Source organism: Barbatula barbatula, assembly GCF_947034865.1.
Source record: "Barbatula barbatula genome assembly, chromosome: 7".
NCBI lineage: Eukaryota > Metazoa > Chordata > Actinopteri > Cypriniformes > Nemacheilidae > Barbatula > Barbatula barbatula.
The window spans coordinates 17,487,061-17,514,012 of NC_136770.1; the positions used below are offsets into that span (position 1 = coordinate 17,487,061).

Consider the following 26,952-nt stretch of genomic DNA (forward strand, 5'->3'; position numbering starts at 1 on the left):
GACCATGTCAGCCATTGAACATTCTGTCCAAATCTTAAATTTAAAAAAGCGTTTTTGTGTGAAATGCGTTTGTTGTTGTGCTTGTTTGTGTGTGACATTAATCAATGGCGCCACGCTATTTAACTTAGTTTTAGTCTTTTTTGCAAATTTTACGGCTGCATTTAGTCCATATAACAAGATGCGGTCTTGCGCACGCGGAATCCTGTTATGTCATCTGGCTGTACTGTGTGTCTAAGTGAATGAACTACACAGTTTAATGCGCAACACGCATGGTGCTGTAGATTTGTCTGCACTGAACTGTATGTATGAAGATATAAACACATTACTTTCATTTCCAGAGTTGCTCTGAGAGTTTATTTCACGAGCATTTTACTGTTTGAGTGAAGCTATCGTCAAACACACTAAACTGAAGAGTCTACATAACGACCCGTCAAAATAGTCCCGTTAACATGAACACTCAGTTGAAAAATACAAAAAGAAATGTGTAACCTTGTAGTAAATTGATTAACTGTAGTAAACACTGTAGTACACTATAAGAAGGTTCAAAAACACTATTGTATCTAGGAATTTTACTGCAGCTTAACACTTTAGTACCCTACAGTAATTCATGTGGTTATTTATTTGTTTATTAAAGCCACAATATGTACATTTGGACCGCTAGATGGCATTTTGGATAATGTAAGTACACAACTGCATGAAATATGTAACACTGTGCAAGTGATTTTGGGATATTTCATAACAAAATGATTACATATTGTGGCTTTAAAACTAATTTAGGTAAACTAAAAATTATAAAAAATAACATTGTCTATTACACTGAGCTAGATGGATTAGTTCATAGATAAACATTGACACGCACTGCTCTATTACTTATATATTGCCTCAGAAGTAGTATGATGGTACTGATGTTATGACGGCCATGATCCTGAATGAACATTAACCATTTACCATTGTATTTATTTACATGATAACTGTAAGAACACTGGTAAATGAGGGTTTATGGAAGGCTGCAGCAGCAGACGCCATCAGTATTACCATGGTACTATGTCCAAATAACGTAGTACTTTTCTGGTGCTCATCTGAGACACATAGGCCAGCTTGTACTCATGTCCCAAGTTGTGCCATGCGGTTGCGCTTCGCTTTTTCATTTGACATAAACAAATTGAAGTGGCCCCTTAAGAAGGAAGCTATTAAACTGTGGCTGAGAGGTCTGTCTAATCAGAGAATTGAGATGGCCCTGCCATGACCATATTTCACCAGGGTCCAAGAGTGAGTCATCGCCCAGTGTCAGAGCCGAGATTAAAAACAGACTTGAAAAGTGCAGAGAATGTGCAGCGAAAACTGGCAAAAAAACATACACCAATAGACATAAAGTGCTCTTCCTACTCTAGTCTACATCCTTGTCCAGACACACGTAGAAGTGAGCGTTAACAAACTGTAATGCTCACCCACATCTTCTCACACTCTCTGATGAGCACACAAAAAACACAAATAGATCTGCTGGCATGTATTCGTATATTATGAGTTTCGGTTGATCTTTTAAGGCAGCTTACTAAACGTTAAAATCTTTACTAGAACTGTTGTTCTTTTGACTGTCTTGGCTGAATTGGAGGAAAACACATGTAAACACAACCGAACCGACCACCTAATTTTACACACGAGCTGGTCAAATATATACAGAAACACATGCACATAAAAACATGCACACGCTCAATAGTGTGAAGGGCCTGTGGGTCTTCAGGGAAGAGGAGTACAAAACAATCTATATCAGCACTGTTCATAAAATAGGCCACACAAATTTAAAGGCACAGGTAACTTTAAGCTGTAAAATCAGCTTTACACAGTGCAGGTCTGTGAACACAGACTTAAGATAGTTATTGCCTCATCTGTTATTTCAAGGTTTGGTTAAGCTGCAAGATATTATTTCTGATCTAACATATGTCAAACCTACAGTACATATTTTACACCGTATTTTACCATGTATAGCGTTAACATTTCAGCCTCAGACAGTACGCCTACAGATCACCCCAGTCTCCGTATTTTACTGTCATATGCATATTTGGCCAGTTTAATTCTGAAATTCAAGAAAATCTGAGAAAATGTTTACACTATTTTTGAAAATGAAATGTAAATTAACAACAATATAGACTAATTATGTATTATGAATTAAATAAAATATTTTATTTATTATTTTATATGTTCTCAGACTTTTGGACCCAACTGTAGTTATGGTGGATATAAAAATGATTGTACACATTATCAACTCCCATCCAGATCATCAAGTCTAGTGCATGAATAAGAAACTGACACATAGCGAAAGAATGCATTTTAACCCTTTCACGCATAGAGGTCTCCGCAATATTCAGCAACAGTATAAACTTATACTGTTTTACATTTTCAAACAGCAATTAAAACACATTTATAATAATATTGAATTAGCTTGTCATAAATTCAAGCATAAAAGGGTTAATACTTCAAATACAGGGTTCATTCCACGACCTACCTAAACAGAATCTCAAGATCCGCTAAAATTTATTTTAATTGAAAAATAGTCTGTATCATTGTATACATAAAATATAAGTTTAATTGAAATCTGATAATCACTTTATTGCAAAATATGAAAATGTTCATTACTTGTCATTTATTAAAGTAAACTGTTTGAATATATTTCGTTGCAACAACTTTTACACAACCCATTTTTGTCACGGAACAGGTAGTGAAGAACCCAAGCGCAGGCAGCAATACGGGGTAACAGATTTTAATAAAGTAAAACAGAAACAAAAACCCACGAGGGGGTAAAATACAGGGGACAACAAAGACAGTGACAACTGGACGAGAAACTCACGGCGGGTAACCAACAGGACGCTAACGCTGGGACACAGCGTAGGGACAAATCCACAGAGCATACAGTTACCACAAAGTATGACAACAAACGAGCACAGGACAGAGAATACAAGGGATTTAAATAGGGAGACGAACAAAGGATATAACGATGGGCAGGTGTGGGTAATGAGACACATGAGGAAAGCTATACTAGAAACGAGAGGGGCGGGGCCAAATGACGAGACCGGAGAGAACGCATATTATGTCCTGATTGACAATAATATGTTTCTCTCCACATAAAACACGTGGGTGCGTCATGATTCTGCCTCTAGACCAGAAAACCAAGACAAGAGAAGGCAGAATCATGACAGAATCCCCCCCTTAATGAACGACTCCTGGCGTTCACCAGGGGAGTAACTAACAAGACAAGACAGACTGGGTAACAGACATAAACCAACAGAACATTGCAAACATGAGTAGGGGCATACAAGAAATAATCACAAACGGGTTGGGGTGAGACAATAAAAATAACAAACATGGGAGGGGGGGTGGAGGCAAACAAGATTGCCTAGGGAGCAGTCCAAAAGGGAATGGATTGGGTGGAACAGTCTTAGGGGGAGTCATAGAGGCTCTAGGAGTCCCCTGCTGTGACACCGGCTGAAAGGCCGGCTGAAAGGCTTGCTGAAAGGCCTGCTGAAAGGCCGGCTGAACGGCCGGCTGAACGGCCGGCTGAACGGCCGGCTGAACGGCCGGCTGAACGGCCGGCTGAACGGCCGGCTGAACGGCCGGCTGAACGGCCGGCTGAACGGCCGGCTGAACGGCCGGCTGAACGGCCGGCTGAACGGCCGGCTGAACGGCCGGCTGAACGGCCGGCTGAACGGCCTGCTGAAAGGCCGGCTGAACGGCCGGCTGGAAGGCCGGCTGGAAGGCCGGTTGGACGGCCGGCTGATACACCGGCTGGAAGGCCGGTTGGACGGCCGGCTGAGACACCGGCTGGAAGGCCGGTTGGAAGGCCGGCTGAGACACCGGCTGGAAGGCCGGCTGAGACACCGGCTGGAAGGCCGGTTGGAAGGCCGACTGAGACACCGGCTGGAAGGCCGGCAGGGCAGGACTTGACGCCGGCTGGAAGACCGGCTGGGGCTGAGACGCCGGCTGGGGCTGAGACGCCGGCTGGGGCTGAGACGCCGGCTGGGGCTGAGACGCCGGCTGGGGCTGAGACGCCGGCTGGGGCTGAGACGCCGGCTGGAAGGCCGGCTGGGGCTGAGACACTGGCTGGAAGGCCGGACTTGACGCCGGCTGGAAGACCACCGGGACCACCGGACTTGACGGGACCACCGGGACCACCGGACTTGACGGGACCACCGGACTTGACGGGACCACCGGGACCACCGGACTTGACGGGACCACCGGGACCACCGGACTTGACGGGACCACCGGGACCACCGGACTTGACGGGACCACCGGGACCACCGGACTTGACGGGACCACCGGGACCACCGGACCACCGGACTTGACGGGACCACCCTTCGAGCCGCCCTCCGAGCCGCCCTCCGTTGCCTCTTCTTCAGCCGAGCCCCCCGCCTGGAGGCCGGCTGCAGGAATGAAGAGAATGGGATGAGCGGCTCGGGATTGGAGGTCTCAAACGAGGACCCCCAGGATTCCCGTCTCCCTCGCTTGCCAGTGAGACTGGGCGGTTGTGGAGAGGCTTCAGAGGTTGGGGAGTGGTGCGTGGCGATGCCCACATTCCTGATCTGCAGGGGACCACTCTCTGGTATCGCAACCAGCGGAGATGAGTCAAAGGAGTTCGATGAGGTCGTGGACCACGAACGACATCCCACACAGCGTCGAAGTCCAACGGCCTCATCGCCCTCATCTCCGATCGAGAGAGTGGCTCTCTGAGACCGGTGTTAAACAGCACCGCCAGCTCCTCCTCCCCGAAGACGCCCTGTCCAGCGATGTCCAGGAACCTCTCCACATAATCATCCACAGTCTCACTTCCCTGGCGAAGGCTGCAGAGGCGGCGGGCCAAGCTAGACCGGCCAGTGTCCATGCTGCTGCTGGGTTCTGTTTTGGCTCGTTTGTTCTGTCACGGAACAGGTAGTGAAGAACCCAAGCGCAGGCAGCAATACGGGGTAACAGATTTTAATAAAGTAAAACAGAAACAAAAACCCACGAGGGGGTAAAATACAGGGGACAACAAAGACAGTGACAACTGGACGAGAAACTCACGGCGGGTAACCAACAGGACGCTAACGCTGGGACACAGCGTAGGGACAAATCCACAGAGCATACAGTTACCACAAAGTATGACAACAAACGAGCACAGGACAGAGAATACAAGGGATTTAAATAGGGAGACGAACAAAGGATATAACGATGGGCAGGTGTGGGTAATGAGACACAGGAGGAAAGCTATACTAGAAACGAGAGGGGCGGGGCCAAATGACGAGACAGGAGAGAACGCATATTATGTCCTGATTGACAATAATATGTTTCTCTCCACATAAAACACGTGGGTCCGTCATGATTCTGCCTCTAGACCAGAAAACCAAGACAAGAGAAGGCAGAATCATGACAATTTTATTCCAAACCCCAAGTGGCCCGAAGCACATTTAGAAAACCACTGCTCAAAATAATTCGAATAAATCAAGAAGCTAAAATGATTAATGAACCAGCTTCATCTGAACTTCCTGTAGCTACTGAAAAACCTTCTAACTACACTATCAACTATGCACAGAGCCGTGAATGCCCTCCGCTGGCTTTAACCACAATCCTGTATCAAATTCTGCTCTCTGCTTAAGGCTTCACTGCACACTGGCATCTGTGTCATGTGGCTCTCTGAAGACATGAGAGGACCTGATGTCAATGCTCACACAATGTGAAGTGAGCTATGTGAGCATCCTTCAAGATTAGATTACAGATTATAGGGCAATACTTATCATCTGCTGAACCTTAAAACCCTGTCCGGGTGGAGTGAGGGTGGCAAAACAAACTCTTTAACTCTTAGACGGGGAACAAAGTTCCCACATGATGGCAAAAATGTGTTTACAGAGTGTTAAAATTATAACTCTTAAAAGGGATAGTTCGCCCAAAATATAAATTCTATCATTCTATCTGTAATTTATACACTTTCATGTGACTCTTTTCTGAAGAACACAAAAAGAGATATTTTGATAAATAACCGTACATTAAGACCATACAATGGAAGTCAATGGAAGCCATTGTTGTTTGGTCACCAACATTCTTCCAAATATCATCTTTTGTGTTGTGCAGAAGAAAAACGTTGTGCAGGTTTGGAATGGCATTTGGACATGACAGACATAGCCACATCTGAAACAGACTTAGATTTTTTTTCAATCTTTTTACTGGCTTTCCCCATAACATCTCAGATGAAGAGCGGCGCGAGAAGGAATGTGAAGCCTTGCACTTGTGAGAATAGCTGGAGCTGAGGGAGGAGCGAGCACCTTATAAAGTGAAGTTTAAGCGGGTTTCCTGGGGTAGAGTGCTGTGTGAGAAAGACTGATAAGAACCTCGCGCTGTTTGTGTTCAAACTGCCATGTCTGAACCGCGACACAGACTAATGGAAAGTCTTAGAAAGAGAGAAAAACCACAACAATAAAACTATGCGGCCCTGTCAAGAGTATCTTGCAAAGATTTAGTTATGAGAAACCAGCACGGGAAAGGCTGTAGGTAACACTGAAATGTGAGATGGATGTCATTTAAACACCCATGTAAAATATAATGCTCTGCTTCATTAATAGCGTTCGTGATTCTTTAAAATGATCTTTAGAAATTGCATAATCACTTTTGACAGGTATTTTGAGATGGGCAATGCTATTGCTGACATTTTTAATCTGATCATTACATTTAACTAGAGGCACATGTAATGGAGTGTAAACATGCTGTCATATTGTCATGCTTTTTTCAAATTAATTTTGAAATGATGTTTGTAGCCCAACAAAATTAGACCCCATTGACTTCCATTGTATGAACACAACACAAAAAAAATGTTCAGGTTTTCCAATTTATAGTTCTGAATTGCCAGAAGATTGTGCTGCTTTCATCTATGAAACATCTTTCATCGTTTCTTTCAATATTACTTCATTAAAACATTATTAATTAATTTCTATAGCGCCAAAAGCAAAATTGTAGTCCTGGACCACCAGGGACGTAGGAGCTAGGCATGTGTATTAACTATTTCCCTAACAATGAAACAGGATGGCATTGGGGTGTTTCCTGCACTGTGATAGAAAGAAAGAAAGTTAGACTCTTTTCATTGTGAGATCTGTTTTTTGTATACAAGGCAGATTCTGGAACTCCGCAGATCTGCTGCTTCGGGCTGTTTGTGCTCGGCTGCTGAGGATGTGGCCAAATTGCACCCACCATCAATATCAATGAGGCATTCAGCCAGGCATGTGCACAGGCCTCAGCTCAAGGCTTCAGAATATGTTCAGTGGATTAGCCTCTAACCCTGTTTTTACATTCAGTTTCTTGTCTTTATTGTTCCCTATATTAGTAACTTAATAACAGGGTTTCACGATGAATTATTTTTACAATCACTTTATATTAAAATAAACAGTATGTTCTCTTTGCTTATAAGAAAAATATTACATTCAAGAAAATGTTCCACATCAAATTGTTTTGTTGCGATTGCAATTTTCATGGTTTAAGTGGGAGTTTCTAGAGGCTGGAACAAATGCAGTTTTGGAAAGATTTTGGTTGGCAGATACATAAATAATGTAATCAATCCATGCAATATGTCAATTGTAACATTTAACTGCCACAATTTGTATGCATAAACATATTACAAAAACATTAATGTTGTACTGTTAAACAAATGAACCCCAACAGTTATAGAGTAATCATCCCCCTACGGAACGTTTTGTTTGTTTATATTATGTTTTTATAGAACATGATCACTTAATGATTTAATGTTGAACAGTAAAGATGTTTTTTAGAGCATAACTATTTAAAGGATCCCACATGGGTAAGCCAAAATGTAGGGCTTCTTTTCATGCAGCATGAATAATAAGAAGTCTATCATGCAGAAAACATGACTCGTTCTCTCGTGTCATCCGTCCGCCATCGATTTTTAGTCATGTAGGTAAGACCGGGGGAAATAATAACACATTTCAGTCACACACAAGCCAGAGTAATGGCACTGACTCAGCACACGGTCAGTAGAATTTTCTCTTTGTCAGAGGAGAAAGATCAGTGATTTTTTCACTTCAGAAGAAATGTTTATCAAAATGATTTTCAAGGTATGTGTAATAGGTCTTCATGGAAAGTTCAGTCAGAAATGAAAACTCTTTCATCGGTTACTCTCCCTTGTGTTATTCCAAACCTATATGACTTTCTTTCTACTGTAGAACACAAAAGATATTTTGAACATTGATAACCAGACAACATTGACCCCCATGGAGACCAAACTGTAGAAATGTAATAAATACATAAATATATTCTGTGTGTTACTATAGAAAATATAATACAGTTTATAAATATATGAATCTATTACGTTGTAAACTGTATTATAAATATAGAAACCAGTAATATTAACATTACGAAAAATGTAACATTAAATAATTTCTCAAGCCAAAAGATAGCATCAAGATTTTTCATAGTCTGTGAGTTGTTAAGTTACCAAGTACATTTTTTTACAATTGGTTCTTGTGTCTCCTCTACTTACTACAGTATATGTTCAAGCCTTCACCATGAAAAAAAGAAATGCCTTGGGCCACACACACAACGGTTGAATAATGAACATGTGTGTGAGAGATGGGGCTGTCACATTGCTGCCATAAAGACGCACGCCAAATGTGACTTGATGTCAACAGATGAAGAAAGGTGTATGTGTGTGAGGAAAAACACACATGTTTTGTGGGTCATTTTTCTACCCACCTAGCTTGATTTACTTCTTGACATGATACTGCAGTTTATTGGCCCATTCACCAAAGGCTTACTGTTTCTCTTTTCTTTACTCTCTAGATTTCCTATCCCTGTCACAGTCAGACTACTTCGGTCTGTCCATTACTCACATTAAGAGAGAGACACTGTAAAAGAAAAAAAGACTTAAAGGGACAGCGCACCCAATTATGGACATACCTACATTTTTGGGTGAACCACTCTTTTCAGAGAATATACTGTGGAAAAGAAAATCTCTTTTACTGACGTGATAAGAGCCATTATGATACGAACAAATAAGAATGATACATTGTTTATGTCTTGTAGTAATTTTCCCGCATTCCACAAATTCCAAACGTCAACCGAACGACCTATGTGGGCTTCCTAAGAAATATGACATACCTGAGACTAAAAACATTCACTATGTTCTAAACACGTGTAGCTAAAGAAATCCTTAGTCAAATACTAGTAACACACGTACATTCTTTTGAACACTCTGAGCTATTTGCTTGTGTGATGTGGTGACAGAAAGGTGAGAGCTTAGCATGCTACCTATTACTATGTTTCATTTTATGCCCCGTTGCAGCATAGAATGCGTTAAAGTGTCGAGTTAAAACATATATTGTGTGATAAATAATGTTTGAAATTGTTTTATTTTACAATAATACTAGGAAGGCTAACATATCTGCTTCGTCTTACATACAGTGACATTCATCCTATTCTTAGAGATACAGATTACCAAAAAGCATAACCATCACATGCCAAAAATATAATATTTTATAGTACAGAAAAAGACCATTTTAGTTGCCATTGGTTGTCATCTTGCCTAATCCTTGTAAGTCGTATCTGATCTGGGAGGAAAATGTCAGGGCGATATCCTGCATGTACCAGTTAAAAAGCTTGTCTTTAACTCATTAAAATGATTGACTGCTTTCAGAGTCCATTTCTGTGGTACCTTAGCAAGTACCTGATATACAGTAGCCTCAACCCCCCATTAATTCACATTAACACATGTATTGGATTTGGAGGTTTCAATGATTAACATACTGTAATAGGTTCTGTTGCTCAACCTAGTGGGTAGGAGGGTTGCCTCAAAATGAGGCTTGTGGGAAATAAGAACCTGATTGGTTATATTAGAAACGAGCATACACAAGAACTCTCAGGAGATCTCAAATGTTTTGATAGAGAGAGCTGCAGCCAGCTTTGGCCACTCACATATGTTTGTACTCTGTTTCCATGCTTAAAGAGTTGAAGACTTTAAGTAATGCTCTTTACTCCTTTTAAGAAACTGCTTTTGGAAAGTGCAAATACCTATTTAATAAATTGGAATTCTTAGACACATGTTTTGATGCTTCTTGAAAACTTCTAATTCCTACATATGTAAAAGTGTCTTTGGCTTTTCCTTCTACAGCAGACCAGCAGCATTGTGCTGTTCTTTGATCTGCCCACTTCATCTTTCTCTTTTCTTCTCTTTCGTTCGCACTTTTACATCTTGGCTATTCTCAATTTTCCAAAGGTTGGGAGCTTCCAAAGTGAATCTTGTAGATCAGAGGCATGAGAATGTTTAAGAGGTAACAGCTTGGAAAAACAGACTAAGAGTTTTAATGGAATCCTCTCCAACACCTGGCACCATTTCATTTGCAACTCGAACTTGAAGTGCCCTTTGTTATCAGTAAATGGTATGTGCTGCGTATATTTCTTCATAGGATGCCAGGAAATTTGATCAACATAGGTCTATCCATTGCTTCAATAAATCGCATCTGCCTCTATTGTGGATAAAACTGCAATGGATGATTTTCAGTCTTAGTATTTTTGGCATGCTTTCCACACGGATATAATTTTTTGTGTTATTTGTGCAATATTTTGCACAGTTTTTTAAAAGTAAATTGTATTTTAAAAAACGTGTGAAAAATCAAAAAAAATTTTTAGAGCTGCCATAACACCTCTCTCATATTAATCTTGAGTACCCATAGAATAGTATTACATACTTCGTATCTTCGAAGATTATTTATTTTTGTACATTTATAAAAGATAGATACAGCTGTATGATTATGCTGGGACCACTCCATCTATCAGTTTGAAACGATCTCCAAATCCAGTGTTATATCCACCGTTTATATAACATCCATCAATAAAATGCTGTGAACAAACAAACACTCCTCGACTTCTCTCTTTATCGCAAGAGTAACAAGCTGCAGCTGCAGGTCCACAGTGCAGCCAATCTTGATGGTGGGCGGGTCTTCCTCGCATGGTTGACGCGTGGGCAGGCTATTTCTCTCGCCACGCCATGTGCATGCTTTTCCCAGAGAATTGTTTCATAAATAAGGGACTTAGAAAAGTTGTTACGAAAAAGATTTTCATGTTCGAAAAAAACTCTCGGAAACCTATGTGAACGCTAGGGGGTGTATCGAGCACAGAAATACGACGTCATACGTCCAAACTCATTTTTGACAAGTTGACCATGTCAAGCATGAGAAGCATAAATAAGTCTGAATGCATAAAACTCTGTTACATGGCACCTTTAAGTAAATAAAGACAAAAATTATTATATTATAACCCTAAAAAAAGATACAGTAATTTAAGATGACAAAAAACGGGCAAATTGACAAAATCTCAGGAAAATAAATCTTTTAAGTTAAAAAATTAAGGACTTATTTTTCTAGAAAACAAGACAATATCAAGCTTCGATCTTTGCTTTTTACCAATATAGTGCTTAAAATATATTCTGGTCAAGTGATTTTGACGCAATCTGCTTTCAGAATCTCTTGAAGAAAAATAAAAGACAGAGAGAAAGAAAAAATGGAAGGCCATTTAAAATGCAAAATTCCTCCAGCTCTTTCTGGGAGGAAATAACACAAGGTTCTCAAGGTCACATTTATGTAGTCAAGCCAGTCTCTAAGGAACTGCGGGCAAGGCTCCTATTCCATTTCCGCTGATCTTTTAATCCTGGATAAAGGTGAATCATGCATGCAAATGTATGTCTCTGATCCGGAGACAGGAAAATGCACAGAACTATGACTGAGATACAAAACATAAATATGATGAAAACTGTAAATTGTGAAACGATTTGAAAAAGAATGTCTGTTGTTCTGATCATGTATGGCATTCAAATATTAAGTGGAAGGTTTCAATTTCCCTGCTGTATTCAGTAAGAAACATTTAAATGTTTGCATGGCATTGTCAGACATTAATAATAAAACAGCAGGATCAAACCATAGGAAGCCATCTGTTTCCAATTTAACAGTTACAGTACATGTTGCTTTAAATAGAACCTGTCTTATAGTTTCTAAATTGTAACAGCTCTCTTTGCTCCTTGCTGAAATTGAGTATTGGGTTATTTTAGGTATTAAAGGAGCTGCTCGTCAATCAGTATGGTGAAGCTGCTAAGCACCAGCATTCAAAACACAATATTTGCTGTTTAAAACATCATGGGTTGATTATGTAAGAGGATAAATGCTTTAATACTTATTATGGATTATAACTAAAAATACTTTCATGCTAACCTGAATGGTGTGTTACAGGTCAAATATGTAATATTTTGGAGAATCTATTGCATAACAGGTCTTCAGAAGTGTATAAAGACCTTTCATAATGATTGTTTTTTCAAATACACCATACGCCACGGGTCCCCTTGCTAGAAATATGCCATGTTGTTTCTACAGTAGCCCTAAACAGACAAACTGCCCTGCAGAGCGCGTTTCGTAAATACGTTATATCCTTCGGCAAACAAGCAAAAACGTGATGACATCTTAGTTCTGTGCAGCCACCATAGTGCTTCGAAAGGGATGGGTGGAGTGGGTCGTTGGTTACAATTCGCAACCTCACCACTATTCACATTGCTTCTTTAATTCAAAGCATCTTCATTCATACGAAACAACCTCAAACAATATGTGGTCTATTTAGAATAACTTTGAATAACAAGCCTGCAGTGGTATAAGTTGTCAATGTTTCATTTTAGTTAGTAAACCATTAAAAGAGTAGTTCACTTTAAAATAAGCCCTCATTGACTTTCCATAGTAAGAATAAAAATGACTATGGTAAGCCAATGACGGCTTATTTAGAAGTGAACTACTCTTCTAAATTGCATTATTCATTTTCTATTTTATAACCAGAATCCTTGATTTGTGCCATAAGCAGACCATATAGGGGAGAAAACAAAGACACATGGACGTTTACGAAATAGCCTCACACCATTAAGATTAAGGACAATTTGTAGACTAACAATAAACCACAAACTTAAAGAAAGCATTTACATTTTTCAAAAATATTCTGATAACTTCTAGGCATTATAACATTTATCCACAAAGTATTAATAATATACACACACCTATACGCTTACGATTACCATTGCCAAATGGGGAGAACTAATTAATTCCACATTAGCCCAGAACAATTGGTTGGGAATTTATTCAGCACATTTGTTCTTACACAGACATAAACACATCCCCCTGTTTGTGGTTGGAGTTCAGTTAGCGGTCACTCCAACAGGAAGCATCTGGCACTACTAGAATCTTCCATATTGTAAATTCTGTGATACCTTTTTAAAAGAGCAAAGCAGGCAAAACGGTACATTATAACCATCTTTCTTTTCATCGCTCTATCAGTCTCTCTCAAATCACTCCTGTCACTGTCTGTATTATCACTGTTCCTTTTCTTCTTGTCAGATATAGGTTGGATGTGGGCTTTCTTTCAGCCAGGAAAGATTAGTTATCTAACTAGGGCAACCAGAGGAAAATCACTCAAAAAGCAGTGGTAGCATATTGTAATTTCTCTGAGGTGATTATTGACAGAAAACTCCAACTTATCGGTGAAGGGCTACAACATAAAAAGCACATTTGTTGTCCAGCTTGAATTTTGTCTACTGATATCTTACCTTTGGATCGTGAGAAAGGGCACAAGTTGTAGAGCTAGGATGTGGTTGAATTTATGAGTAGCATAAAAACATCTTCCTCCTTCCTCTAGTATAAACAGTAATACTTCCCATGTCTCCAGAAAATTTCTGACCAGTAAAAACAAGATAAAAATTGCTGTGCTCTTCCTGCCGGAGTTCTGTGGACACTAAGCGCTTTTTTCTAACTCAAGTGGAAACATTTATCAGGCTTGAAATTAAAACAGATAATCCCTTCAAAATGTACAACACTGAAGGCCAGAAAGCCAGAAAATAAGAAGAAACCTCTACATTGTTGAAATCTCATATAGCATATTTGTCTGCATGTTGTTAAACAAATCAGAAACAAAACAGTTCAGCTTTGGGTCCATAATTATTTGTTATAGAAAAAATTAATGAATGTACAACTTCACTTCTACATATAATTCGTATTTTTATTTTAAAACTAAAGATCATGAGGCTATTTTTGAATATTAATATTTAACATATTAAATATCGTTCTTATTATTTTGCAGTATGTCTGAGCTGCTTTCCATGTAATAAAAGTGGATTATTCATATCAATTGGAATACACATAATCAGAATATGACTAAATTCTGATTAGTACTATCAACATTTTCCGGTGCATGTAAATACAGTCATTCTAAGAATGAAGCGTTGCTTTAGTAGGATGACGATTAAAGAATACCAACAGCAATAAGCTGCGAAAGTGTTTGTACCATCTGGACAGTTGTAAATGCGTATGCCCATCACTTAGGATTAGTGTCTAATCAGTTTCGGTACAGATGTCCTCTGCATTAACACGACTCTCAGTCAATCTTTCTGCTTTGATGCAACTCTCATCACCTCTGAACCATCAATGCAGTGCAAAATACCACACTGCAACAACATGCAAGACAACCTAGGGCCAATATACACATTCGTATAACAACATCATGCCCCAGAACACTCAGGATAGTGTTATTTTCAAAAATATGTATTATCTCAATGAAATAAACAGTATTCCTGCTATTCATTATTTTAACATCAAATCATTTGATTGTTGATATACAAGGCAGGTATTCTCCGGTTTGATGAAAATTAAAAGGCTGAAAAATCTAGAGGTGTCTCGCTGCAGCCTGCAGTGGACAGAAAATGTGAAAAGGTTTTGCTATGGTAAAATAATGAGAATAAGAAAGATAAAGATGTGGCAAGCAAACTGTAAATTATAATCCCATTTTTCTCAACCGGCAAGCATGCACATTTTTAGCCCAAAGGTATAAATGAAATCATAAAAAGGCCTTAAGCAGTATATATCATGGATTATATTATGCATGGTAAAGGTAGATCAATTGATTCTAAATTTTACTAAGGCTAAGATTAATCACATTTCTGATTAGCCGGAAGCTAACTTTAATGACCACTTATTCAAATAGTTAATCAGTTCATTTCAACAAATGACTTAAAAGATTTTTCTTGTGTCATATCGCGTCCGATGTAGACACGGTGTAAGCTACTCTTTATACAATAAAAGTGGATCTGTTAAAAGTACCAAAAAGTACCCTAAAAGCATTATAAATATAAGTACGTTTAAGGTCTTAATAGCTTTGGCCCATCATTTGGTTTCAGATGTGACGGACATCAATTGCATTCACTTTATAAAAAGAGTAACATGGTCAATCTGCTCTAACCAAATTGATTAAAAAAACGATACATTTATCACATAAAGTCCACTAAATATACGATGCTAGAAGCATTTTAAACTGTCAACAGTTCTATCAAAGCAGCAGGAAATTAAGGAAAAGCTAAATAGAAAACAGCTGTAAGACAAAACAATGCAACACGGCAACAGACGTTCCTTGTTCATATTAATGTAACACCATATGACTGACAAATCTACTTGGCAAGGGGCAAAATGGCAGACAAGAGTGTATAAACATGACAACTTGAGCTTTATAACATCTGTAATGTCATGATTCTGCCTTCTGTTGTCTTGATTTCCTGGTCTAGGGGCAGAATCATGACAGACCCACGTGTTTTATGTGGAGAGAAACATATTATTGTCAATCAGGACATAATATGTATTCTCTCCAGTCTCGTCATTTGGCCCCGCCCCTCTCGTTCCTAGTATAGCTTTCCTCCTGTGTCTCATTACCCACACCTGCCCATCGTTATCTCCTTTGTTAGTCTCCCTATATAATGCCCTCTTGTCTATTGACTTGTGCTCGTTCGTTTTGCATTCATGTGTCTGTATCTCGTGCCTGTGATTGCATCATATCTTTGAGACATTCCAAGAGCCTGAGTTGAAGTGAGTTTTAGTTATTGGTTAGTCTGTTGTTGTTGTTTGTCTAGTGTTGTTAAATCCTTTTTAGTTAAGTCCTCCTCCTCCAGTTCTTGTATGTTCTTTTACCCCATTGTGGGCTTTTGTTTTGTTCCTGTTTTTATACATTAAATCCCTTGTTAACCCCTTCATCCCTGTGTCTGCCTGCATTTGGGGTATCCCTGAGATCTCTCCCCGAGATAGTGACATGTAAAAGAGCTTTTCAAATCTCCGGACTTGCTTCCAGAACATTTGTATTTTTTAGCTATTCGTACAACAAAGACAAGATGCAGGACAAAGAAATAGAGAAAAGCACAGTGTCACACATTCCAATAATAAACAAAGCAGTACTTCTCTACATATGACCTACATCTCTGACGCCAATACACTCCCAGTGCTCTGGATGAATAATATACTTTAGCTTTACCAGGGCTGTTTACAACCAGCATTTGAATGTGGATAACCTAAAATGTCAAGATATGTAAAAGGTTCTTGTGAATGTATTCTTTATTCATTCTTTCTCTGTCTGCTGCATTGTCCCTCTCTTGGAGACTGCTTATGTCATTGCACATTTGCGATTTTCAAGGATGGCAACAGACAAGCCCACGTCTTTTCAAGATTTCACAGTACGTGACAGATCATATCTATGAAGACATGGATATCCAGTCCAGGTAAACATGAATAAAGGTGTGGTATATGAACAAAGAATGTAAAAAATATTTAATAACAATATCTTAATTGGAGATGAATTTAATAGCTTAGATCGTCTTTCTGCTCTAAGGAGTAAATCTTCACAGCATGTCTTTAAGGGCAAAATACACATAAACCAGACTAAAAGCATGCAAATGATTGGCTTTGAGGTGAAAAGTTTTTAACTCCTTGATTCAGCATCTGTGTGTTTCTTTATTCTGAAAATAAATAAATGATAGGGAAGACAAAACATCTGCACCTCAAAGCTTATGCGCTTCAACTTGTTCAGCAAACAATGTGAATTAGGTTTACATCTCTAACTGTTTAGATGAATCGCAGGTTACTTCATTGAATTAGACATTCTATGGAGAATTTAAGCAAAAAGACACTTCGAGACCAGCATTTGTCTTTGAACATGCACAGAAAGTATGTGAGTGCATATTAAAGCGTGCAAGTGCTTGATGCTGTGATATAGCGGGTGGTTGCTGATATGGAGTATGGTTAATCTACATTCCTTTGCTCGATAAAGCTCATTTATCCTGCCCCCACAAGACAGTTGGATGAGAACTTGTTTAACATTAAAAAATTCCAATTCCACACAATGGCCATCTCTCAACTCCAGAGTCAACTCTCTTTAGTTTACTGGCTGAGATATTCAATTCCATTCTTCAGATTATTCAGGTTAGATTAATGTCTGAAATGAAATGAAGAATTGACTGGTTATAGCTCTCAGGAAGCATTTGGAAAGGTTCTCTTATCTAAAACATTTCTGTGTGCTTGTCTCATAGATTGCTTTATATATTTACCCTTTAATAACCAACAAATTGTATTAGTACGGCTCAAACTTGTTTTTGACGATTCCAAGTTCCCATTTGTTTATGATAAGGAAATGACATTTACTGAGCAAGCAATATCCAAAAACAAATCGCTTGTCTAGATGTTTTCCTTTCACCTCTCAAGGAAATCATGTGCTCACATTGTCCCTCTCTTATGTGTTTACCCTATGCTTATACGAGGAAGATATCTAAGGGGCAGGGGCGACATGCAAATTATATCAGCTATTGTTTCCATCTCCGTTCTGTGAAAAATGTCCTTCTGCAGAAACAATGGACAAGGAATCGCCCCACAGAGCCCCACATGCACACCCCCAAGAGACTTGCTATGCCGAATTCCATAACCTCCACAACAGGCTCTCTCATGCCCAACACATCCAAGAAACAAAGAAACTTTACCCACACAATCAAACCATTTTGGTGGAATATCAAGACTGAAAACTTATCTGGCAGATTCAAAGTTCCCTAAAATGTCCTTAAAGTCACTGTTTCCACTAAGGTCCTGTCTCAGAGCTCCGCTTGGAGGCCACATAATTACAGATAGTGATAAACCAACACCCACATGACATGAGGCATGTCCATTTATCCCTCTAGAAAATGCTTTGCAAACACAACATTCTGCTAATGTAATGCTATGACTTGAAGTTGTAAGGAATGTTATTGTAATTGTCCACATATCATATGCATATATGTAACAAAATAAAATGTTGTTTATAGTGAACATAAAATGCGAATATTATACTCTACAATTCAAAAGTTTAGGGTCTCTTATTTATTCCTTTATCCATTTATTAATATTTTTCCACATTTGAGAGTAAACTCATCCAAAAATAGAACAATATGTTTTCACTTCATGCGAATTATGTTTTATTATTTATATTTCAAATATTTAAATATATATCTGTATTATATTTTAGCATCTTAAAAGTAGCTGCTATTTCAAACAATTTGTAAAAATGTACTCTTAGCCTTTATCGAGTCTCACCCTGGGATTGTATTGTATTGAAGGAGTTCCTTATTAATGTCTGACTTATTGTTATCTTAAATTCCCCAAAATATCCAAATCATGCATTTCAAAAACGTTTTAATAAAATTGTAGTTATCTAATGAAATAAATTAAACTAGTGGTATTTTGTCTACAAGAAATATTTTTTACATAGGAGCGTTCAGATGAAACGTTTTTAAGATCCCAAGAAGCTATTCAGTCAAGTGAACTTCAGTGTAACAAATACGACAAAAAATAGCTTAGGCTTAAAACAGGCCTAAACAAATACTGAATTATATTTTATTCTTTTGTATCCAGTGACATGAATGAATGTTTTAATGAAACTCATTATGCTGTACATACTGCATATTATATTATACTGAACTTCTGGGTGGGTGGCCCTTGGGTCACATGCTTACTGTATCTCAGCATTCCTGAGAACATCAAACACTCTATAAACTCAAACTGAGACAGTCCTGAGATAACACTGTGTAAACGAACATACGAATACATAATGTATTCATACAACATTCTGCTCAATGCATATCAGCTTTGTATACCGTATAATGATTCACTATGGCCGGAAGCAAACCACGTTAGTCAAAGTGTGGTATATAACAGACCGTCTTAAGAAAGCCACCTGACAGGCATATGCGCTAATACACGTACATTGCCCAGACTACTGTATATTTATAGCGATACACACGAATCCAACAAGACCGCAGAGCGATTTCCCAGATGATCTCACCACCTCTGGATGACTCAAAACAAGCCAAGCGCCATCGCGGCGCAAACCATCGAAACAAACGCGCGAACCCAAACGTAAGGGCAATGCTGCACTACGACGCGAACAAACGCATCGCTCTCTGCCCGCGCGTCGCGCATCTCTGCCAGACTGACACACAGCAGCGACAACCAGCTGGTCGACATTACTACAACCCAGCAGGGAGGTGAACCGAAACATGGCACAGCAGTGCGCGAAATCAGATGGCGAACCTGTGCTATGAAGAGGAGAAATTGCATCTTCTACTAGACAGCGTTTGCATATTATGCTAAAAAATGCTGTTAATGTAGGCAGGTTGGCAAAAAAACAGCCACATAATGATGAAGATCAGAGAGCCAGGTCTGCAATGAGTGATATGGTGCGTTGTCGAGCAATAGTGTGTAAGGAGGTAGCGAGATACCATTCTTGACAATCAGAATCCGAGATATATTGATGTAGAAGCAAATAATACATTACAGTTGCAAAATAAAAATACATAAGGGTGGGGTGTGTTATGAGGTGTATTGCATATTGCAAAGGTAAACAAGAGATAAAGTTAAATAATAGAGCCGACAGACGTGTAATGTAGTATCTCATGTCACTTACCTCAGTGATTGGGGACCCCTTATTTTTGGGCACTGCAGAGGCGAGACAGACCTTCAAGGATATCCAACACAGGGAGCCAGCTGCAACCAGCTGCGACAACGGTAACAGAGGCACTCCTCACTTCCCTTCACACACACAGGCTGCGATACTGTTGTTATTGAGGTTTGTGGAGGGGACGGTAGCAGGCACTCATAACACAAGCGCTATACTCTGAGCCTGAACACACACCCTCCCTCAGCTCTCATCCAATGGCTTAGATGCACATATAGGCTAGACACAGACAGCCAACACACCTCATCCAGCTTCACCATCCCTTTCAGAATTTCTGTGCAATGCAGTCAATCAAGAGATGACATTAAAATTGAGCACCGCTTCATAATTTGTGTTATTTAGCAGGTGTGTGTCTGGACAGGGTGGAATTTGGCTGGTGTATCTCTTGACATACGTCACATACACTGAGGCATGTTGAGGTTTTGTGTACTTAAGGGGGCTGCTGTGCTGGTTTAAAAAACAGCACGCAGCTGGGGTTGAAACAGAGCAGGACATACCTCTCATTCCTTGTGTGCGCTGGTCTATTTCTTCACATTTCCAGACTCATGATGTTCAATCCAGGCCTGTTTTGCCTTTGAGAGTAAATGCCGGAGGATTGGACGGTTTACCCAGACATTTACATTCTTGTGTTATTTACTCACCCTCAAAACAGACTACACCTTTCATACCGCCTTTCTTTTATTGATCCCAAGTGAGATCAGCATCATTTAACCACGTGAGCGTTTCAAACACATCTGCAGATTAGGTGTGTATATATAATGAGCAGCGGAATTGGCATTAATGTCCTGCCCTGTGACATACTGTAGGCCTATACATAAACTGCACGTACATAAAAGGCTACCGTATATTCAGATTCATAAATAAATAATAATGATAAATGATTTAAATATTTACAGATGCAGTTGGCCTCACATATTTTATTTGTGAAACCACAGGACAATGTTCCTACAAAAAGAAAAGGAAACAAGACATTTAAATTGCAAGTGATAAGCAGATACAGCATCTAAAATATGTAGTCACCTAATACAATGATTTGGATTCTAGCCTAAAATTATGATTTTGACAAAAAATGTCCGTACTATTTGCCAAATAAGCACAATGAATTGAATGAAAGTACCATGTAGAACATTTATCAGATAGCTTTAATCGTACGTTGCTCTTGATGTCCATCTGCTGGTGAAGATTGGAAGTGAGCTTTTTAGGACAAATTAAAAAAAAGACATCTCCAGTTTGAAATTATATTTTAATGTACTACATTTTGACGTATTGTTGGCTTGTTTTAATATATTTATATATATATATATATATTTTGTTTTCTGTGGTTGCCTACATGAGAAAACATTTATATTTTACGATCTACTACTTTTGTAATTCTAATATTGTTTTAACTGATCTAATATTGTTTCTTGTTACGCCAAAATACCACTTAGACAGACATTCTACTTATAACGATCTGTAAACCTGAACATAACTGATCTTACAGCGGACGTTTTTTGTGGGCTGGGCTGCTCACATAGCAAAATGGGTAGTCTAAAATAATGCCTGAAAAACTAAATACATTTTTATTCATTAATTCGTTAATTTGTTAGAAACAAAAACTCATCTAATCGTTCAAGAATGGGCGATTTCTCGTTCATCTCAAGCCGTTTATTCAACAATCGTATTTTATTCAGGCAGTGGCGGAGGAGCCACACCAGTCGAAAAAGCGCCAAGTTCCACAGTAAACGGGCTTGTCAGATTGTTTACCTTTGCTACGAAAGTGCGTATTTTGGATATATTTTGGGCGAAAATGTAATTTCTGCCGAATAAATCCAAATAGGTAAGACCTTCCAATGTAGTTGTATTTCTAGTTAGGTAACTCTGTAGTAGAGCTTGTAGAAAAGAGCCGGCGGCATGCAGGTTTGTGTGGGTTGGGCGGATACTCCGTTAACATTAGCCATACTGCGATGTGCCATAACCACACATTTAAAATGCAGATTAATCTGCAAGTCTAGAGACGATGTAATGTACTGCAGCAATTGTGCTAGTTAATAATATGTTCGAGTAAATGGTGAATAGCAGAAAATGTTCCCAGTACTTAAGTTACTATGGCGCACCAGAGCTAAGATTCACACGCGGTTGGGTAGTTATGTTGGCGCGAAAGTGTAAATGTTAACTTCGCTTTGACATCGGCTCAAGTGTTTTTATGTTTTGTTCAGTCAGTGGTTAAAATGCCCGAGCTGCAGTGTCAAGGTGGTGGGGTGGCTGTCGCAAGCAGTCCGGTGAAGAAAAGCAAACTCTCTCTGAAGTTCTTCCAGAAGAAGGACACCAAACGGGCCCTGGACTTCGAGACCCCAGCGGAGGAAAACGGCACCTCTGAACCTGAAGAGGCTACGAAGTACGTAATGCATTAAAGCGGATATCAAACATAGGTTAACTTAAATAAGGTGTTTATGTAATTGTTTAATCTTTTAGTCATGAACAGGTCGCGCTTACGCCTTGCCCTTCAATTCCTCTGACATGTGAGAAGCGAGAGAGCTTGGTCCCTTTTGTTGGGCTTAATAATTTAGGGAACACCTGCTATCTGAACAGCATCCTTCAGGTATGTGTCTGCCATGTCATCAGCTTACTTACCGTTCATGTATTTTTCATGACACTCAGGTCTTAATAATTATTGCATAATAATGTTACATTCGGGCTGCGTTTGTGTCTTTGCTATACATTTCAGGTCTTGTATTACTGCCCTGGTTTTAAAGAGGCCATCAGATCTTTGTGTGATTTGGCTAAACTGAAAGAAAAACAAGATGGTGTCAAAAATGAGGTTGGTTCATTTTCAGTTTTCATTTACATTGTTTGTACAGTACATCTCAATACTTCCTTGTACTCTCTATAGCCTAATGATGTGTACTGTTTGTTCCTGCATTTTAACATTCCTCATTTAGTAATATTGAATAACAGCATTTTATATTTGATGAAATGGAAATTATTCAACTTTCTGAATATTTGCTTGGCAAACTTTTTTGTGGTTAATCAGGAGAACTGTAGTGAGAACATACCTGCTCATATGGAGTTGCTGGGAAGTTTCCACAGCCTCATCTCATCTGTGGAACAGCTACAGTCCAGCTTTCTCCTTAACCCAGAAAAACACAGTGACGAAGAGCTGGCCACACCACCCCGCAGGCTGCTTAACACTCTCAGGTAATGCTGCATAACCAGAATTTGACCCAAGAAATGTTTTTTTTTATATATTTTTAGTTATCCGAAATACATAATATATTATATATTCAGCAAATCGGCTTAATTCCCCTTTGCAGGCAGCTAAATCCTATGTACGAGGGCTACCTGCAGCACGATGCACAGGAAGTACTGCAGTGCATCCTTGCAAACATCCAGGAGGCCTGTGACACCATTAAAAAAGATCAAGGAGACCATAAAGATGCCACAGAGAGCAACGGAACTGGTGAGTCCACCCACGAGGAGGACGGGAACGCTGATGGTCAGCTGAGCGGAAAGAGGAAGAGTGACACAGAAGCGGGCAATGCTAAAAAGAAGCCAAAGTCTCAGAGCAAGTCCAAGAAAAGCACGGAAAGCGCGCCTATGACCCGATCGAAACGAAAGTCCTCCAGTGATATAACCACAGAGAATTATGTTACCGACCAGAAAGATGCAGATGAGCAAAGGGAAAAAGAGCAAGAGACTGAGAGAGGGAGCACGACAGAGGAAGAGAAGATCGACAGTTCCCCTAAAGAGGTAGGCAAGAAAACAAGGAGAGGGAAGCTAGGCTGGTTGAAGCCATCTGGGAAGCAGCCCAGCATCTTCTCAAAGTTCCGCAGCATGGGACGAATTACTTCACATGTTAGAGGCAAAGAGGAAAGCAAAGAGAAATTGAACTGTAGTGCTCAAGAGAAGCAGAAGGATACGATGGAAAATGGGAGGACAGCTCAGGAAGTTAAAGTTCTGGTAAAGAAAGAGGGTAAGTATTGAAATTGAATAATGTGTAAATTTCATAAATTATAAATAGTTATGTTTAAATTTGTATATCACAAAGCAGTAATCGTGTTTATAGTTAAAGGAACACTTCACCCAAAAATTAAGGTTCTGTAATAATTTACTCCCAAAAACATGTATACATTTCTTTGTTCTGCTAAACACAAAGGAAGATATTTGGAAAAATGAAACAGATCGCAACCCCCATTCACTCCCATAGTATTTATTATTCCTTTTTTAATTTTTTTATTTCATCTTTTGCAATCAGAGCGGTCAGGTCTAGATGTGCTGAAGAGGATGTTCCAGGGTCAGCTGTTGTTGCGGACACGGTGCCTGGAATGTGAGTGTTACACAGAGAGGAGGGAGGACTTTCAAGATATCAGCGTGCCTGTCCAGGAGGACGACACCAGCTGCTCTGACTCCAGTTCTGAGAGTGAGTACACTTAATATAGAAACACATACAGACAGATGAATTAAAAACAGAAAAATACTCCATCAACACCTCCAATTTGATAATCTTAGTTGTTTAAAACTGCATTCTTGTTCTTCAGTTTCTCCAGATCCCAAGCACGAGCTGAAAACTCTGAAGTGGGCCATATCTCAGTTTGCCTCTGTGGAGCGAATTGTGGGTCAGGATAAATATTTCTGTGAGAACTGTCATCACTACACGGAAGCTGAGAGAAGTCTTCTGTTTGACAAAACCCCAGAAGTTGTCACAATTCATCTGAAATGCTTTGCAGCCAATGGCTCAGAGTAGGTATCCTCTATTGGTTTTGGTGCTCATTGGGTTAGAAAACATGTTTTACGAAAACATGTCCAGTCCAATACTAGTATGTATAGTAGTTTATTCCACAGTTAATTGTTTACTCTTATTTTGCACAGGATGGACCCATATGCCGGCCTTTCTAAGGTGAACACGCCTCTGCAGACCCCTCTTAGACTCTCACTTCACGAGTGGTGCATTCAACCCGATTCTCCAGACCAGAGCCATCAGTACGAGCTCTTCGCTGTGGTCATGCACAGCGGAGTAACTATCAGCAGCGGCCATTATACCACTTACATCCGTATGATGGATCTCCATCAAACCAGTCTCAAGCCGCAGCCTCAAGATGAAGAAAATGAGCAAGAGGACACTAAACATCAGAAGACAGATGAGGTACCTCAGACGGACTATGACGATGGGGAGGTGTCTTTTAGCTTGTCTGGCAGGGGAAAAAACGTGACAAACCAGGCCAGCGGCACAAGGATGTCCAGCAAAGCAGGAAGCAAGAGGTGCTCAGAGGGTGTTGGGCTCCTAGGAGGACAGAGGAGCATCACCAGTTACGAGTTAGGCAACAGCAAGCAGACCAATCCTGATAAGGCTTCCAGTTTGACCAGTCGTGCCACCAGTACTGTACTTCAGAACGCTGGAGTGAAGAAAGAAGCTGAGGAAGAGGGAATTGATGCTATGGGTGATGGGACTCAGGTAAGCTTTGACCTGGCTATGCAGAACCTTTTGGACTTTGAGGGAAAGTGGATGTTGTTTGATGACTCTGAAGTGAGACTCTTTGAAGAAGAGGACTTTCTCCGAGCTTGTTCCCCTGAGACGTGCTCTACCTCTACACCATACCTGCTCTTCTACAAAAGAGTCTCTCAGTTATAACAGGCCATTGGATATGGACAGGAATTGTGGCATTACACTGGTCCATTCAGTTCTGTGGTTTTACTGTTAGGAGTTAGACAATATAGTATTTTTGCTGATTATTTGACAAGTGAGGATATTACGTATGCTTGTGTAACAGATGTCAGTCAGTGTAAAAGCAGAGTGAAGCAGCATTTGTTACCATTGTTTATAGATGTATGAGTTTGTCTCACTATTTTTGTACTTTGCTCCATGTTGTGCTTTTCCTCACGCAAACGCACCTTGGCACTTACTGTAGTGCACGTGACAGGTTTTTCTGTATATTCAACCATTCATTTCCGATGACTCTGAATGGCACAAAATGATCTTGTGCGCTCATGATTTTTTATGTATTTTTAATACCAATTATTTTTTTCTTGAAGTTTAAATTCAAATGTATGACCCTTTTATGGAAGATATTAATAATTTGAAAACTCAAAATTGAAACATGGTTGTCACATTTTGAATTCCACACGTTAAAGTGATGAAGTCAGATTTTTTTTTGTTTGCAAACACTGAATGACATGTACTGTGTACTTCAGCAGTTTACCAATTATAAAGTATATATGAAGTATAATTGACATACATATATATATATGAGCACAGGAATTTATCTTGTTTCTATAAGTCGTACCTCATTCCAGTCAAAGAAGCTTTCCCACATGTAAGCAGGGTTGGCTTTCTACAAATACAGTAAGATCTCTGACAGCAATAACACGTTCTAGAAAATTATTGGGAACTTTACTCTAGTCTGTCTGAGGTATTACTTTAATTGTAAAAAATATATATTTTATTTCATACTTGGCTTTGTAGATTATTTACCAAATTAAAACACCAGCATATAAAAACGTCTCTGTGCATAATCTTTTAACACCAGCATGGCACACAAATGACCATTAGAGTATTTATTTAGTAAAATATTTAAAATAAAAGGTACAGAAAACTACATAATGCTGAAAAATTCTGAGCCTTTTTTGCTTTTCCCATTAGGATTAAATAAAGTTGTACCATGACTATTAAAAATGCACTGGAATGAAGTAAAAATACATTAAATAAAAAAAAAAGTGCACACAGGAAATTGAATACAGATTTGACACATTGTAAGCTAAGTTCACTCTCAGTTCATGTATAGTCATGTAACAGGCCATTGTGTAAACGAATACAATATTGGAATGATGTACCAAACGTTTTAAACACTTGTCTTTTTTTTACTTTGTGGCAGAAACACTTATATCGTGAGGAAGATATATACAAATAAATAAAATTGCATTTGATCTTGGATTTTCTCCTTCGTCTTCACAGGTCTAGTTTGCGAAGGCTCACTCGGCTAAACGAATCTCTAAAAGAAAAAGAGAAACCATGTTAGTAGAGAAAAATGTCCTGAAGTAAAATAAAATGACAAAAACCCTTGCCACCATTTTGCTTCCTGGTCAGGCTGTCCTTTTGCTGCTTGTTGAGTAAAACATTATCACACATTACCATTAACT

The 26,952-nt window shown here is 39.4% G+C and overlaps 3 protein-coding genes across 6 annotated transcripts in view; 1 reads left to right on the top strand and 2 right to left on the bottom strand.

The window, feature by feature from the left end:
• kank4 (KN motif and ankyrin repeat domains 4) overlaps window positions 1-19,968 on the bottom strand; it is a 43,188-nt gene extending 23,220 nt beyond the window's left edge. The window contains exon 1 of the mRNA XM_079460863.1: window positions 19,789-19,968. The gene's annotated coding sequence lies outside the window, so the exon portion shown is untranslated. The remainder of the gene's footprint in view (window positions 1-19,788) is intronic.
• Window positions 19,969-21,448: 1,480 nt separating this feature from the next.
• Window positions 21,449-26,740, top strand: usp1 (ubiquitin specific peptidase 1). Its single transcript, XM_079459547.1, has 9 exons — window positions 21,449-21,658; window positions 22,038-22,216; window positions 22,294-22,420; window positions 22,547-22,639; window positions 22,853-23,016; window positions 23,133-23,791; window positions 24,074-24,238; window positions 24,357-24,558; window positions 24,688-26,740. Exons 2-9 carry the CDS (start codon window positions 22,050-22,052, stop codon window positions 25,445-25,447), a joined length of 2,337 nt encoding a protein of 778 aa, XP_079315673.1. The 5' UTR covers window positions 21,449-21,658; window positions 22,038-22,049; the 3' UTR covers window positions 25,448-26,740.
• dock7 (dedicator of cytokinesis 7) overlaps window positions 26,335-26,952 on the bottom strand; it is a 38,888-nt gene continuing 38,270 nt past the window's right edge. For 2 of the 4 annotated variants that reach the window (XM_079459546.1, XM_079459544.1), the window contains one exon: window positions 26,335-26,804. In XM_079459546.1, the coding sequence (XP_079315672.1) occupies window positions 26,762-26,804 (43 nt within the window). In that variant the 3' untranslated portion in view covers window positions 26,335-26,761. The remainder of the gene's footprint in view (window positions 26,805-26,952) is intronic. The other 2 variants (XM_079459545.1, XM_079459543.1) reach the window with 1 other exon arrangement.

Coding starts and splice junctions, on each gene's coding strand:
- usp1 (XM_079459547.1), top strand. CDS start 22,050: ATGCCCGAGCTGCAGTGTCAAGGTGGTGGGGTGGCTGTCGCAAGCAGT. Junction 22,217..22,293: donor GAACCTGAAGAGGCTACGAA/GTACGTAATGCA, acceptor TTAATCTTTTAG/TCATGAACAGGTCGCGCTTA. Junction 24,239..24,356: donor CTCTGACTCCAGTTCTGAGA/GTGAGTACACTT, acceptor CTTGTTCTTCAG/TTTCTCCAGATCCCAAGCAC.